This window comes from Callithrix jacchus, chromosome 21, assembly GCF_049354715.1.
Source record: "Callithrix jacchus isolate 240 chromosome 21, calJac240_pri, whole genome shotgun sequence".
In the NCBI taxonomy this organism is placed as follows: domain Eukaryota; kingdom Metazoa; phylum Chordata; class Mammalia; order Primates; family Cebidae; genus Callithrix; species Callithrix jacchus.
In genome coordinates, this window is record NC_133522.1 from 51715723 (window position 1) to 51729873 (window position 14151).

Here is a 14151-nt window from a genome sequence, read left to right on the forward strand (position 1 = left end):
CAGGGGGAACCTGGCCGCCCAGGACGCAGAGGGCCCCCAGGAGACAGCGGGGCCAAGGGAAGCAAGGTGAGCTCCTCTGCCTCTCTGCCTGCAGCTGAGCTGGCCACACTCACACCCATGACCTGGGTAGATGGTCACACTGGCCACCATCTCTGCTGTCACCATGATGCCCCTTGGACTCTGGGGACGTGGAGAGGGACAGGAAGGATGGGTCACGTGCCCTGAGCCACCAGCCCCTCCAACCTGTGCCCTCCTCACGAGGCCGAGCCAGCTCCAGGGAGCCCTGCAGGGCCCCCACGTGCCCGGCAATCAGGTTCTGCTGAAGACAGCAGGGGCTTCACGCCACACACCAGGCGTGACTGCACCTCAGGGCCCAGCCATGGCCCCTGCCCCTACCCCTGCGTGACTGTGCTGCCCCCTCCATCCCCAGGGCTATCAAGGCAACGACGGAGCCCCAGGAAGTCCAGGCCTGAAAGGAGCCAAGGGCGGGCCCGGGCCCCGAGGACCCAAAGGCGAGCCCGTGAGTCCCTCCCACCCCTGCCTCAGGGCACCCTCTGTGCCCCTGCACCCCCCTTGCAGCTCGAGGAGGGCCACCGGGAAGGGCACCAGGCTGTAGGCAGGACCCCCAGCTGGCCAGCCACAGCCAGGCCCCCATCCTTAGACATGGGACTGGACCACCCCACAAACCCCCAGGGCTGAATTTAGAGGGGAGACCCAAGTGGGTCCCCCATGGCGCTCCCTAACCCAGCACCAGCTTCCCAGAGCTTCCTCTAGGGGTGGGCACGGCCCGTCCAGTGCTGACCCCTCCACTCAAAGTCAGTCCAAGCTCGGGGCCTGCCTGAGAGTAACCAGAGTGACTGGATGGCACCAGGTCCCTGCTGGGCCCCAGCCCATCACCTCAAACCCACTCCCAGGACATCCAACTCAACCTGGAGCCTCCCCATATCATTCCTAAATCCTCGAATGGGCGGGAGGCACCCAGCAAAGGGCGGAGGGCTGGCAGCAGAGCACGGTGCAGGCTGAGGCCATCGGGAAGAGCCCAGAGATCCAGGTCTCAGCTCCCAAAACCGGAGCCTCCTGGAGAGAACGGGGCACCAGTCCGGGCACGGCCCCCAGTGCCCTCCACCCTCTGTGGTCTCTGGGCTTGGCTGCAGCCCCACCCACCCACACACCTGTTCTCTGCAGGGGCGCAGGGGAGACCCCGGCACCAAGGGCAGCCCAGGCATCAATGGCACCAAGGGGGAGAAGGTGAGTCCTTGCTGGAGGCACTGCGGGGTCCGCTGGGCTGCCCGTGGCCCTGCTGGTGAGGGCCTAGCCCCATTCCGCCCTAGAACAGAGCTCCAGGGCCTCACCCTTCAGGGGTCACTCCCTGCAGAGGCTGGGAACGCAGCCCTGAGATCCCCACACCCTATTCCCTGCTGAGGGAGCTCCCCGACCTGCCAGGCACACCTCGAACAGCTGTGCAGGCAGCACTCACCCCCAGCCCACTGAGGCACCGCTTACGATGGGGCCCCTCCCCCGCCCCTGGACACACCCACCTCTCACAGAGACCCAGGTCCAAGGCCTCAGCTGAGACCCATGGGGCCTCCCTTCCCTTCCCACAGGGGGACCCTGGCCCTGAGGGGCCCCGAGGCCTGGCTGGAGAGGTCGGCAACAAAGGAGCCAAGGTAGGGGGGTCAATGGGGGCTGCACCCCAAGGTAGGAGGGGACTGCACCCTAAGGTGGGTGCTGCACCCCAAGGAGGGTGGGGCTGTACCCCCAGGTAGGGGGACAACAGGGGCTGCACCCCAGGGTAGGAGGGGGCCGCACCCTAAGGTGGGGGGCTGAGGGGGGCAGCACCCCAAGGGGGGAGGGGGCCGTACCCTAAGGTGGGGGGCTGAGGGGGCAGAACCCCAAAGGGGGAGGCGGCCGCACCCTAAGGTAGGGCGGTACTCCAAGATAATGAGGGAGGGGCTGCACCCCAAGGGAAGGGACCCAGGCAGGGGTTGTACCCCACGGTAGGCAGGAGCTGTACCCCACGGTAGGCAGGAGCTGCACCCAGAACCCAGCCTGCTCCATGCAGTGTGGCAGGGCTGAGGGTCAGGAGGAGCCAAAGCCTCCAGGAGGGTCATGGGGGCCGGGGCCAGACCCGCCTCACACCCCAGGCCCTGCCCGTGTCCACAGGATTGATTTCGGGGTCTCCAAGATGCTGCTGTCAGTCAAGAGGACCCCAACCTCCTCCCTTTTCTTCCAGGGAGACCGAGGCTTGCCTGGACCAAGAGGCCCCCAGGGGGCTCTTGGGGAGCCGGGAAAGCAGGTCAGTGCAGGACCCCTGTGGCCCCAGGCTAGCAGTGGGCCCATGCCCTCTTTGTGGCACCACTTGGGTCTCCCTGTCCGTGGAGGGCAGACTGGTGCCAGCCACCGTCCCCATAGCAAACCCAGGCAGCAGGTCCTGGCGCCAGAAGCGAGGACCTGCTCCTTAGGCACTGCATACCTCACACCCACTCTCAGCCCCAGCCCCTGGTCCTGCCCTCAAGGACCTCGGTTGGGGAGTCGGAGGCAAGGCGGTGGGCCTGAGGGCCTGCATGGGCCAAGGGGAGAGGAGGAGCTGAGTCCCTCAAGACAGGGATCCATAGTCCCCCAGGAGGCCGGAGGAGCTGGGGCCACATGACCTGGTGGTCAGGGCTAGACGGGGCATGTCAAGCCGGTCCCTGCCTGTGCTGACTTCTGAATTTCTCTCCTGCCTTCAGGGATCTCGGGGAGACCCCGGTGATGCAGGGCCCCGTGGAGACTCAGGACAGCCAGGCCCCAAGGTATGTGCCCCTCCCCCCAGCAGGATGTGTTGGGGGTTCAGGGTAGCTTCGGGAAAAGCAGGACCAGGGGTCCAGCTTGGGGGGCTCTGTGGCCTGCAGACATGCCTTGGGCTGCGCCTGTGCCTCCTGTTCTCAGCTCTGGAGTGAGGGGTGCATCGGTGGGGTGGGGCCAGGGAGCCCTCCCGGCTCTCCCCGTCAGCAGTGAGCCTCGGGTGTGGGCGGCACAGCCTTCCCGAGGCAGGGCCTGAGGGCAGCCGGGTTCTCCGCATGTGTGGGCAGGCAGCAGTCCTGGGCCTCTAGGCACGTCCAGCCCCCACTGGAGGTGGAAGGGGTGAGGCTGCCAGGCCCCTGCTCACACTAGTCCTGGACAGCACCTCAGCCCCGTTCCACCCCAGTGTGCACCGTGAACCCTGCCCAGCACAGCCGCCCAGCCCCACCCCATCCTATGACCACACTGACCCGCTCACCCTCCTCTTCCAGGGAGACCCTGGCAGGCCTGGATTCAGCTACCCAGGACCCCGAGGAGCACCCGTGAGTCTCAGGCTAGGACAGCAGCTCCCAGCAGGGGGTGGATATTGTCCCAAGGGCCCTGGAGGTTCCTGGTAGTTCCCTCAAGGCCTCAGAAGAGAGTGAGGTCCCTCCTGGGGGTCGGAGGGGAGAGAAGGCTCTGGGTGTCTCTGCGAAGGACAGGGCCAGCCCGGAATCAGAAGAGTGCGGCTCAGAACGCAGGCCCGGAGGCCTTGCCCAGAGTGTGCCTGTGGGGCAGGGAGATGGGGCTGCAGGTGCCGGGAGAGAGGAAGGAGCGCTGGGGTCTGAGGCTGAGCTTCTCTGACTTCTCTTTGCTTCACAGGGGGAAAAAGGCGAGCCCGGCCCACGAGGCCCTGAGGTGCGTGCGGGTCCTGGCCTCCTGTGCCCACCTGGGGTGGGGTCTGCATGCCCCCACTGTGGCTGGGAACACACTGCCTCGGGATGGTCCTCGCTCCCCAAGTCCCAGCCATGCCACCCATACTGAGCTCTGGGGGAGCTGCCAGCCACCAGCTGGTCCCTTTCCAACCCAAGTTCAGGCTTTGCCAAAAAAAACCACATAGATGTTGCCATTTAAAGGACCCCAAAATGCCAGATCGATCTTTCCACGTAAAAAGCACACTAGTGTCCCTGGTAGAGGCGGCTCCTCCATCCCAGTCTAACATGTGTCCCCTGTCACAGGGAAGCCGAGGTGACTTTGGTTTGAAAGGAGGACCTGGGACGAAAGGAGAGAAAGGAGAGCCTGTGAGTGTCGTCACCCTGAAGCCCACAGCAGCTGGACAGAGGCGGGGAGGGGCCCTGAGGCTGAGCAGGTGCCTCTGAGAGTGTGGGAGGACACCAGGCTGCTTGGCCCCAGCCGTGAGCACCACTCCCACCTTCCTGAGGGGATGGCTGGCTCAGGGCCTCCTCCCTCCACCCACCCTCACTTCCAGCATCCCCCAGGGTTCCCTTCCCCTCCCCCATACAGCATCTCCCCCAAGGGTCCCCTCCCCCATGACCCTCCCCCTACATCCCCCAAGGGTCCCCTTCCGGCAGTGCCCCCCTCCACCACCACACAGCATTCCCCCCAGAGCAACCCCAACACAGCATCCCCTTCAGGGTCCCTTCCCCCCAGAGATCCCCCCACATAGCATCCCCCTCAGAGTTCCCACACACGACATCCCTTCAGGGTCCCTTCCCCCAGAGATCCCCCCACATAGCATCCCCCTCAGAGTTCCCACACACGGCATCCCTTCAGGGTCCCTTCCCCCAGAGATCCCCCCACATAGCATCCCCCTCAGAGTTCCCACACATGGCATCCCTTCAGGGTCCCTTCCCCCAGAGATCCCCCCACATAGCATCCGCCTCAGAGTTCCCACACACAGCATCCCCCACAGCACCCCTTCCCAGCATCCCCTCCCTAGTGTCCCCCCCACACAGATATTCATCAGCAGGTGCTCTGCACCTCCAGATCCCTAGCCTTGTTTAACAAGGACTGCAGATTGGTCTGGAACTGACTGAGCACAAGACAAGGGATGGATAATGATGGATGGATGGGCAGGCAGGTGGGGGCAGGCAAATGGGTGGATGGGAGGACAGATGGAGCGGTGGGTGGATGGGTGAGTGGGAGGATAGAGAATGGATGGATGAGTGGATGGATGAGATGATGAATGGGTGGGTGGATGGGTGGAGAATGGAATGGATGGGTGGATGAGTGGATGGATGAGATGATGAATGGGTGGGTGGATGGATGGATGGAGGATGGATACAAAGATGGATGGGTGGGTGGATGGATAGATGAGCGGGTGGATAGAGGATGGATGGATGAGTGGGTGGGTGGACGAATGGATGGAGGATGGGTGACCGAATGGATGGATGGAAGGATAGATGGATGGATGGGTAGATGGATAGGTGAGGGAGTGTGTGGGTGGATGGATTGATGAATGGATGGATGGATGAACGGATATGAGATGGATGGCTGGGTGGGTGAGTAGATGGATAGGTGAGTGAGTGGGTGGGTGAGTGGATGGTGGGTGGACGGATGGATAGCTGAAGGGATGAGTGGGTGGATAGATGGATGAATGGATGGGAGGGTGAGCGGATAGGGGATGGGTGGATGGGTGAGTGGGTGGGTGGATGGATGAGTGGGTGGGTGGGTAGATGAGTGGGTGGACAAAGGATGTACAGGTGGATAAACGGTGGGTGAATGGATGGATGGATGAGTGGGTGGAATAACCATGGATTGGAATGAGCTATTTTGGCTGCTATTTCTGGGACACCCAGCTCTGCCAGGCCCCTACCCCTCTGGTGGGCCAGGCTCTGACAGTGGCCACTCATGGCCTGCCCAGCTCTGGCGCTAGCACAGGGAAGGTGGGGGCACAGCCTCGCCTCACTCCATGCAGCTGTCAGGCCCCCCAAGGCAGGACCTGTGGTTGGGGCCTGCTGTATGCAGAGACCGTCCCTGTGGCCACTGAAGCCACCTGCCCTTGTTCCTTCTCAGGCAGATCCTGGTCCCCCTGGTGAGCCAGGCCCCCGGGGGCCGAGAGGAGTCCCAGGACCCGAGGTAGGTGCGAGACCAGTCCCCATGCCCTCCAGAGTTCAGTCCCCCAGACTGCCAAGCCAACGCACACCTGAGCTTCATGGTTCTGCCCACGGTGGACAGTGGGCAATGGCCTGTAACTGACTCTGCCACCCAGCTTTGGACCCTGCATCTCAGCCTCATCCTTCCTTCCTCAGGGTGAGCCCGGCCCTCCTGGAGACCCTGGCCTCACGGTAGGTGTCACATGGGACAGGACTATTGTCCTTCTCCCTGCAAATCTAGAGACCAAAAGCAGCAAGGGCCAGGGGGGGTCAGCAGGGAGAGGTCAGAGGGAAAGATCAGTGGAGGAGGTCAGAGGGCAAGGATGGTGGGGGAGGAGGGCGGCAGTGACGTTGGCAGGGACAGAACCTGCCTGCCTCCCTGCTTGGCTGCCTCCACGCATGGGCTGGAGTGTCCTGGGGCCCCCGGGCCAGGACCTTGCTGTGGAAACTCCTCTGGGCTCGTGGGGGACTGCCCTGACTGATGCCTGCATTGCAGGAGTGTGACGTCATGACCTACGTGAGAGAGACCTGCGGGTGCTGTGGTGAGGCACTGCCCACGGTGGGGTCTGGCCGGCACCCACCGGGTGGAGGGCGGGAGCGCAGCAGGGCAGGGCATCCCTGGGTTCCCCCATGTGCGCCTGGCCCTGGGGTCTGAGGTCTCCCGGTGCGCACCGCCGACCCTGCCACTCCCCAGACTGTGAGAAGCGCTGTGGCGCCCTGGACGTGGTGTTCGTCATCGACAGCTCTGAGAGCATTGGGTACACCAACTTCACGCTGGAGAAGAACTTTGTCATCAACGTGGTCAACAGGCTGGGCGCCATCGCTAAGGACCCGAAGTCCGAGACAGGTCAGCGCGACAGGGACGGGTGCGGGCACGGCACGGGCGGACAGGACAAGGGAGGCGAGGGGATGGGAGAAGCCCAGACGCGTCCCTCCGATGAGGACCTCCGCCCGGCCGACGCCCCAGACCCCGAGGCCGCAGGTGACGCCCTCCCGCGTGCGGCTTGCAGGGACACGCGTGGGCGTGGTGCAGTATAGCCACGAGGGCACCTTCGAGGCCATCCAGCTGGACGACGAGCGCATCGACTCCCTGTCGAGCTTCAAGGAGGCCGTGAAGAACCTCGAGTGGATTGCGGGAGGCACCTGGACGCCCTCGGCCCTCAAGTTTGCCTACGACCGCCTCATCAAGGAGAGCCGGCGCCAGAAGACACGCGTGTTCGCGGTGGTCATCACGGACGGGCGCCACGACCCTCGGGACGATGACCTCAACCTGCGGGCGCTGTGCGACCGCGACGTCACGGTGACGGCCATCGGCATCGGGGACATGTTCCACGAGAAGCACGAGAGCGAGAACCTCTACTCCATCGCCTGCGACAAGCCGCAGCAGGTGCGCAACATGACCCTGTTCTCCGACCTGGTGGCGGAGAAGTTCATCGACGACATGGAGGATGTCCTCTGCCCGGGTGAGCACGTCGGTGCAGGGCAGCCGGCCCCAGAGCACAGGCCCCAGGGCACCCTCACCTGAGGGACGAATGTGCAGCCCAGGGTACGGGGCTCTGGGTGGGAAGCGGTCGGCCTCTCAGGCTGCAGGGCGAGACTGGCTGCACCCTGAGCCTGTCTGGCAGATCCGTGGGCGGCCGCTGAGGGCCAGCTAGGGAATGACCCGCCCCGGCCTCTCTCCTCTCTTCCAGACCCTCAGATCGTGTGCCCAGACCTTCCCTGCCAAACAGGTAACGCAGGGCACCCCAGATTAGCAGAGCAGCCCCACGTCCTTCTTCCTCCAGGGCTGGGCCAGGGGAGAGGCTGCGAAGGAGCTGCTGCTGAGGCTGCTCCTCAATGACACGCTGCCCACCTCCGACCCCACCCAGGGCACAGGGGAGGAGGGGCTCTGGGAGGGCGACACAGGGGAAGGAATTCAGGACGGCATCATGAGGCCCGGCTCGGGGGCTGCTGGCCTGGGGCTGTGCTAGGCGTGTGGCCACTGGTCTCAGCCCACTATGGGCCCTACAGTCTCCCCCCAGCCATCCCCCAGCTCCCATGGGCTGGCTGTGCACGTGGCACTGGGAGGAAGCCCTGGATTCAGTGAATGAAATGGCTGGTACAGAACCATCCCGTTCAGAATGGTCAGAGGCACTGACACCCACCAGCGCCAGCCCATCCTGCTCCCACCCTGCCCGGCCTCGGAGCTTCGGCCGTGGCTCTCATCTCTTGGGGTGGAGGCGGCTCGCTCGCGGGAGCCCTTGTCCTGGACATGGTCCATGTGGGTGTGAAGCTGGTCTGGGGGTGCCCGAGGCAGAGGTTCTGCCCGTGTCCAGGGCTTAGGGTGCTGTCCAGGCTCTGCTGGCTGTGGCGCTGCCCCCACGGTGACTGCTTCACCGTAACTGGGCCCACAGGAGGTGCCCGGGGGCATAAGGAGCTGAGTCCCCCTCCATGAGCCATTCCCTCCCAGAGTGTAAGGTGGGGACACCATGGAGACAGGGTGGGAGGGTCTGACCTGAAGGACCAGGGGGAGGAAATCTCTCAGGGTCTGCGGTGTGAAGTCAGCACTTCCTCGCACACGTGGGTCAGGGTGTGCATTCAGCCGTTTCGTGGGGAGCTCCTAGTGGGTGAGGAGAGCCATGGAGCATATCCACAGGCCCTGAGGCCACCCCAGGGGAGGAGCTGTGGACTTGGGGCCAGGGTTCGCCACACTGGAGGCTGCTCCTGGGTCTGGCTGCCCTTCAGCAGGTGGGTAGCCTCAGGCCCCACAACACATGGGCTGTGCCTCTGCTGGGGTGCGGTCGTCCTCCCCAGGTCCGCCAGGGCCTGCACCAGCACCAGGACAGCTGGACACTGAAGGCAGGAGCCAGACCTTGGCCCCTCCACCCTCGTTCCTGACGGGGCAGGGAAGCCTCAGGCCCCATGATGGGCGACATGGCAACGTTCACTGTGGACTCTTTGCTCTCTGCTGGGCGGAGGCTTCCCTCCACTCTGGGTTCTATGAGTGGGCTCTGCGGCTTCCCTCCACTCAGGGTTCTATCATGAGTGGGTGCTCTGGCTTCCCTCCACTGCAAGTTCTAGTGTGAGTGGGTGCTGGGAGCTTCTCCTCTACTCCAGGTTCTGCCGTGAATGGGCGCTGGAAGCTTTTCCTCCACTCTGGTTTCTACCGTGAGTGGGTGCTGCCATCTTGGCAGGTCCTTTCCCTGCGTCTGTGGATGTCATGTTACCTTTCCTCTTTGGCCTATCATTGCAGTTGGGAGTTAGCCATTGAGCTTTGTTGGTTTTCAGATGTCGAGCCAACCTTGCATGCCTGGGATAACCCACCTGGGCGTGGGGAGCAGCTCTGTTTATGCGTGTGGGCCTTCCTGAGGGTTTGTGCTCATCGGTGACGCCGGCTTGCACTTTCCTTTCCTGTGATATCTCTGGTTCAGGCCTCAGGGTGACCCAAGTCTCATAAGGTTCCATGGTGACTACCCCCAAGACGGTGACCTGGGGTGAGCCAGTTCTCCCTCCTGGGAGTGGGTCACTCAGGCCACCAGAGCACCACAGGGAAAGCAGCCAGGAAGGACACAGGGGTCTTGAAGCTCTGGCCTCCTCTGAGGCCTCCAGGACATGACAGTGAGTTGGAGCAGCCCCCATCGAGCCTCTCCCTTCCCCCCAGCCTCTCTGACCCCTGCAGTACACCCAGGGCACATCCTCCATTCAAACTATTTGCAATTTCAAAGTGAACTTGACCCTGTAGCTCCAGGAGCTACAGCAGGGTCAGCGTTAAATTGGCTTTCACCAGGGTGCACGCCTGGGCATCCTCCTTGGCCCTCCTGGGCACTGTGTGGATGCTGCTGGCTGTGGGCTGGCCCTGGCCTTCTCCAGACAGCCCCGTCCACCCCAAAGCCCGGCCCTCCTGGGCCTGCACCCAGCCTGTGGATGTCTCAGTTGCGTGGGGGCCTGGGGGTGCTGGAGAAACAGATGCAGTGGAAGGCAGTCGAGGCAGAGCCTCAGCGATAGGAGCTGCATGGGGCCGAGGCACAACCTGAGCTCTGCCCCGTGGAAAGAAAAAGCAAAGGCGTTTCAGGGGCTGAGGAAGGGTTTCCCACTGCAGGCTTCCCCAGGTGGGCTCCTGAAGGGGGGCCTGCCAGGGTCTTCCCGGCAACAGGGCCTCGGGCACTGGGAGCCAGCTGGAGTTTGGTGCATCTCTCAGCACAGGTTTGAATGGAGCTGGTTTGAGCTGAAAGGTTTTCTTGGGGTCTGTGGTGTCCCCCAGAGGTGCCGCCATGTTGGCCTCCTCTCCTAGCTCCCTGTCCTCCGTCTGCCCACTGCCCGCCACCCCCCACTGCCCCCATGCCTCCTGCCAAGGCCGAGCCACACACCGCCCCATGCCCTGCATGCGTCTCCGCCACCGCCTCGCCAGCCCAGGTGCTTCTCCTCTGTCTGGTCTCGCAGAGTGGGTCTTCCAGGAGCAGCTGCACGCCACGCCCACCCCCCCGGCCTTAAAGTCTTCTCTGGACACTCCCTTGCAGATGCACCGTGGCCTGGCGGCGAGCCCCTGGTCACCTTCCTCCGCACGGAAGAGGGGCCGGACGCCACCTTCCCCAGGACCATCCCCCTGATCCAACAGTTGCTAAACGCCACGGAGTTCACACAGGACCCAGCCGCCTACTCCCAGCTGGTGGCCGTGCTGGTCTACACTGCAGAGCGGGCCAAGTTCGCCACCGGGGTTGAGCGGCAGGACTGGATGGAGCTGTTTATTGACACCTTTAAGCTGGTGCACAGGGACATCGTGGGCGATCCCGAGACTGCGCTGGCCCTCTGCTAAAGCCCTGGCGGCCGCACAGCCCGGCCGGCCCCTCCCTGTCGTGCTAGCTTCCCAGGGCTGCCCCCGCAGGCTGGCTCTCAGCGGAAGCTGAAGTCTGGAATCGGAGGGTCAGCAGGGCCGCAGTCCCTCCAGAGGCTCTGGGGTGCCTTCTGCCTCTTCCCACCCTGGTGGCCGCTGTGTCCCTGGGCTGCGGCTTCATCTTCCCGTCTCCCTCCTTCCTGTGGCCTCTCCACTTTTTACAAGAACGCCAGTCACTGAATTTAAGGTCCACCCCAAGTCCAGGATGCGTCCTCGCAAGACCCTTAACTCACTCCTGTCTGCAGAGTCCTTCTTTGCTCCTTCAGGTCACCCTCACAGGCTCCAGGGTTTGGGCGTGGAAATCTCTGGGGCCTTTACTTAGTGACCCAGCTGGGCTGCATGTGTCAGGGTGGGGCTGAAGGAGGGGTGCAGCCTGAGTGCTGGGGATGTCTCCCCCTCTGGGTTCCAGTGGAGCCTCAGAAACAGGCCCCAGAGGCTGGAGAGCTTGCTGCGGTGTGGGCACTCAGCCCACCTGGTGGTGGGTGAAGGCATTCAGGTTGGGCAGCAGATATTCCTGGGACCTGGCAGTCCTGGCATCATGAGGTATCTCAGCTGGTGTCATGCCCCCTGGGGCAAATGGCCACAGCTGCCTGCCAGCAGCTGCGGACCTGGGGTGCCTGCACCCTTCCAGCCCAGCTTCTGGGTTCTCAGAAGCACAGTTGGGAGAGCATTCACCAGGCATGGCCTCTGCTGTCCTCGGAGGCCTGAGCAGGGAGCCCCAGGGGCCACGACGTGGGGAGTGGCAGGGGTCACCATCCAAAGGGTGTGGCCCCCACGTCGAGCTCGGACCCTGACGTTCATCTAGGCTGGGCTCCCACCAGGCAGAGTTGTGGCCGTTTGTCATGGCCAGGTTTTCGGCCCCATACCCCACAGGGTGGGCCAGGCCAGACTTCCCACTGTGGGGATAAAGGATCCCCCACAGAAGGAGAGCAGAGTCCACACACAACCCGACAGCCTCAGCCTCCCTGTGCCCAGCCAGCCCCCATGGCCTCCCATGTCCTCTAGGCCCCACAGACACTGATGCCTGGAGAGAGACCCCCAAAACCAGCCGTCCCCCCAACACATCGGTCTCCGTGTATGTAGTGACAATTGTGAAAATGTTTATTAGTTTTGAGGAGGTTTGGGAAGCCCAGCGGTGCCTGAGAACTTTCTGGACATTTAAGCATGTTCCAATGCTGCTGTTTGTGGCGCTGCTGCAGTTCGGGGGCCCCGGGGAGCAAGGTGTGGGCCTCACTAGGGAGGCTGCCCTTCCCTTCACTGAATAAGCTGCATCCCTCATAAGCTCACTGAGAACCCGACTGCCAGCTCGTGCGTGCTTAGACGCGGTCTGCCTGTCTTGGGTGTTCTGTAAAGGCTGAAGTGCCCGTGAGGTCATGCTGCTGTGTTCAGGGCTGTGCTCACTGCGGGCAGGGCCTGGACTCTGCACCTCCAGGGCCCCCAGAAGCCGAGTTTCAGGTCAGGGTCCTCCGTGCGCATTCGTAGGGTCAGGACCTCGCTCCTGAGGGATTCCTGGGGGTCCGTGTACCAGCTGTGACCACGTGCAGTGGGTGGGCTGAGGAGCAGATGCCCTTGGGGAAATTGGCTCTGTCCCTCCCCTCCCCCATCCCAGGAGCTGAGGTGCTAGTGAGGCTGCAGGGCCGGGTCATGCGTGTGGACTGTCCGTGTCCCATCCTGTGGTCTCTGGCCCCACGTGACACCCACACATGTGGTGGGCGGCCTGGGCTGTGGCTGTGGCCCACCCTCACACTGTCCAGGGTGCCCAGGGCTGGTGATCACCCAGGCAGGTGGCAGCCCCTCTCAGTAACAAGGAGTCTTAGGGCAGAGCCCGCCTGGGCTGCCCCTGTGCCCACTGCCGCCCACCACGGCTGGGACAGGGGCTCCTGGTCTTTCTGGGAAGGATGAGGCCCCAGTCAGCTCTAGGGGTTCTGGGCAGCTCCGGGACCCAGCCAGCAGGCAGTCAGGCTGGGGGTGTGAGGGTCCTCCTGAAGTCCCACACCACATAGACAGTGACCCTTTGGTGGGCAGCAAATTCTTGGGCCACAAGAAGATGCCTTGGGGCCCCTTCCTTCCCAAGAGGCCAGCTGGGCAGAGATGGCACTCAGCAGGCAGACAGGGCCTGGGGCCTGTGTCCGGGTCTCGGGCCTGGGAGCACCCGCAGGGGAGATGGTGGCTCCCGACAGTGCTGTCTGAAGGGGCTAGGGCCGAGGACCCCCACCCAGGACTGCCCTGCAGAACCCCCCGCAGAGCCTGGCCGTCCATGGGGCCCATCAGGCGGGTGCAGGTGGAGGGGCGGGCGCAGGGCTGGCATCTGCCAGGTCCTGCCAGCCGCCCCGCCCAGCCCGCACCCCGTCTCCCCGCAGAGCTGGCGGTGGCGCAGTGCACTCAGCGGCCCGTGGACGTCGTGTTCCTGCTGGACGGCTCCGAGAGGCTGGGCGAGCAGAACTTCCACAAGGCCCGGCGCTTCGTGGAGGAGACGGCGCGGCGGCTGACCCTGGCGCGGAGGGAGGACGACCCCCTGAACGCGCGCGTGGCGCTGCTGCAGTTCGGGGGCCCCGGGGAGCAGCAGGTGGCCTTCCCGCTGAGCCACAACCTCACGGCCATCCACGAGGCGCTGGAGGCCGCGCGCTACCTCAACTCCTTCTCGCACGTGGGCGCGGGGGTCGTGCACGCTGTCAACGCCATCGTGCGGGCGCGCGGCGGGGCGCGGAGGCACGCGGAGCTGTCGTTCGTGTTCCTCACGGACGGCGTGACGGGCAACGCCAGCCTGCAGGAGGCCGTGCACTCCATGCGCAAGCAGAACGTGGTGCCCACCGTGGTGGCCGTGGGCGGCGACGTGGACATGGACGTGCTCACCACGCTCAGCCTGGGCGACCGCGCCGCCGTGTTCCGTGAGAAGGACTTCGACAGCCTGGCGCGGCCCGGCTTCTTCGACCGCTTCATCCGCTGGATCTGCTAGCGCCGCCCGGGCCGACCCGTCCATGGTGCTAAGCGCCGGGTCCCGCGCCCACTCGGAGGACGCCCCGGGCCCGCCCCAGGCCCAGATCCCCCGCGGGGTCCCTCGCAGCCCCCGCCTAGCCCGGCCTCCCACCCCTACAGCCCTCCCGAGGCTCCTGACCTGCCTGGCCCTGAACTCCGGAGCAAGCCCTGATCCAATAAAAACGCTTTGAACCCACTGCGTGCCCGCTCGCTGCATCTGTGCTCAGGAGGGACCCCAAGCTGTCAGGCGCCCAGGAGGGAACGCTCCAGCTGTCACTCACCCACCAGGGTCCATGGCTCCCCCGGCCCAGCCCTGCCCTCCTAGGACATCACCCACAGGTGCTGGCTGACCCCACAGCCTTGATCAGCAAACTCTCCTTCCAGCCCAGCCAGGGCCACCTGCTCTGAGAGCAGCACTGCACAGGGAGG

At 64.3% G+C, this 14151-nt stretch overlaps 1 protein-coding gene across 4 annotated transcripts in view; it reads left to right on the forward strand.

Moving 5' to 3' along the window:
* The window catches only part of COL6A2 (collagen type VI alpha 2 chain), a 35406-nt gene extending 21488 nt beyond the window's left edge, over window positions 1-13918 (forward strand). For 2 of the 4 annotated variants that reach the window (XM_035282840.3, XM_035282838.3), the window contains 16 exons: window positions 4-66; window positions 431-520; window positions 1186-1248; window positions 1605-1667; window positions 2234-2296; window positions 2730-2792; window positions 3273-3323; window positions 3643-3678; window positions 3999-4061; window positions 5797-5859; window positions 6033-6068; window positions 6373-6418; window positions 6571-6723; window positions 6887-7339; window positions 7568-7606; window positions 10373-13918. In XM_035282840.3, the coding sequence (XP_035138731.1) occupies window positions 4-66; window positions 431-520; window positions 1186-1248; window positions 1605-1667; window positions 2234-2296; window positions 2730-2792; window positions 3273-3323; window positions 3643-3678; window positions 3999-4061; window positions 5797-5859; window positions 6033-6068; window positions 6373-6418; window positions 6571-6723; window positions 6887-7339; window positions 7568-7606; window positions 10373-10668 (1641 nt within the window). In that variant the 3' untranslated portion in view covers window positions 10669-13918. The remainder of the gene's footprint in view (window positions 1-3; window positions 67-430; window positions 521-1185; window positions 1249-1604; window positions 1668-2233; window positions 2297-2729; window positions 2793-3272; window positions 3324-3642; window positions 3679-3998; window positions 4062-5796; window positions 5860-6032; window positions 6069-6372; window positions 6419-6570; window positions 6724-6886; window positions 7340-7567; window positions 7607-10372) is intronic. The other 2 variants (XM_035282837.3, XM_035282836.3) reach the window with 1 other exon arrangement.
* The last annotated feature ends 233 nt before the right edge of the window (window positions 13919-14151 follow it).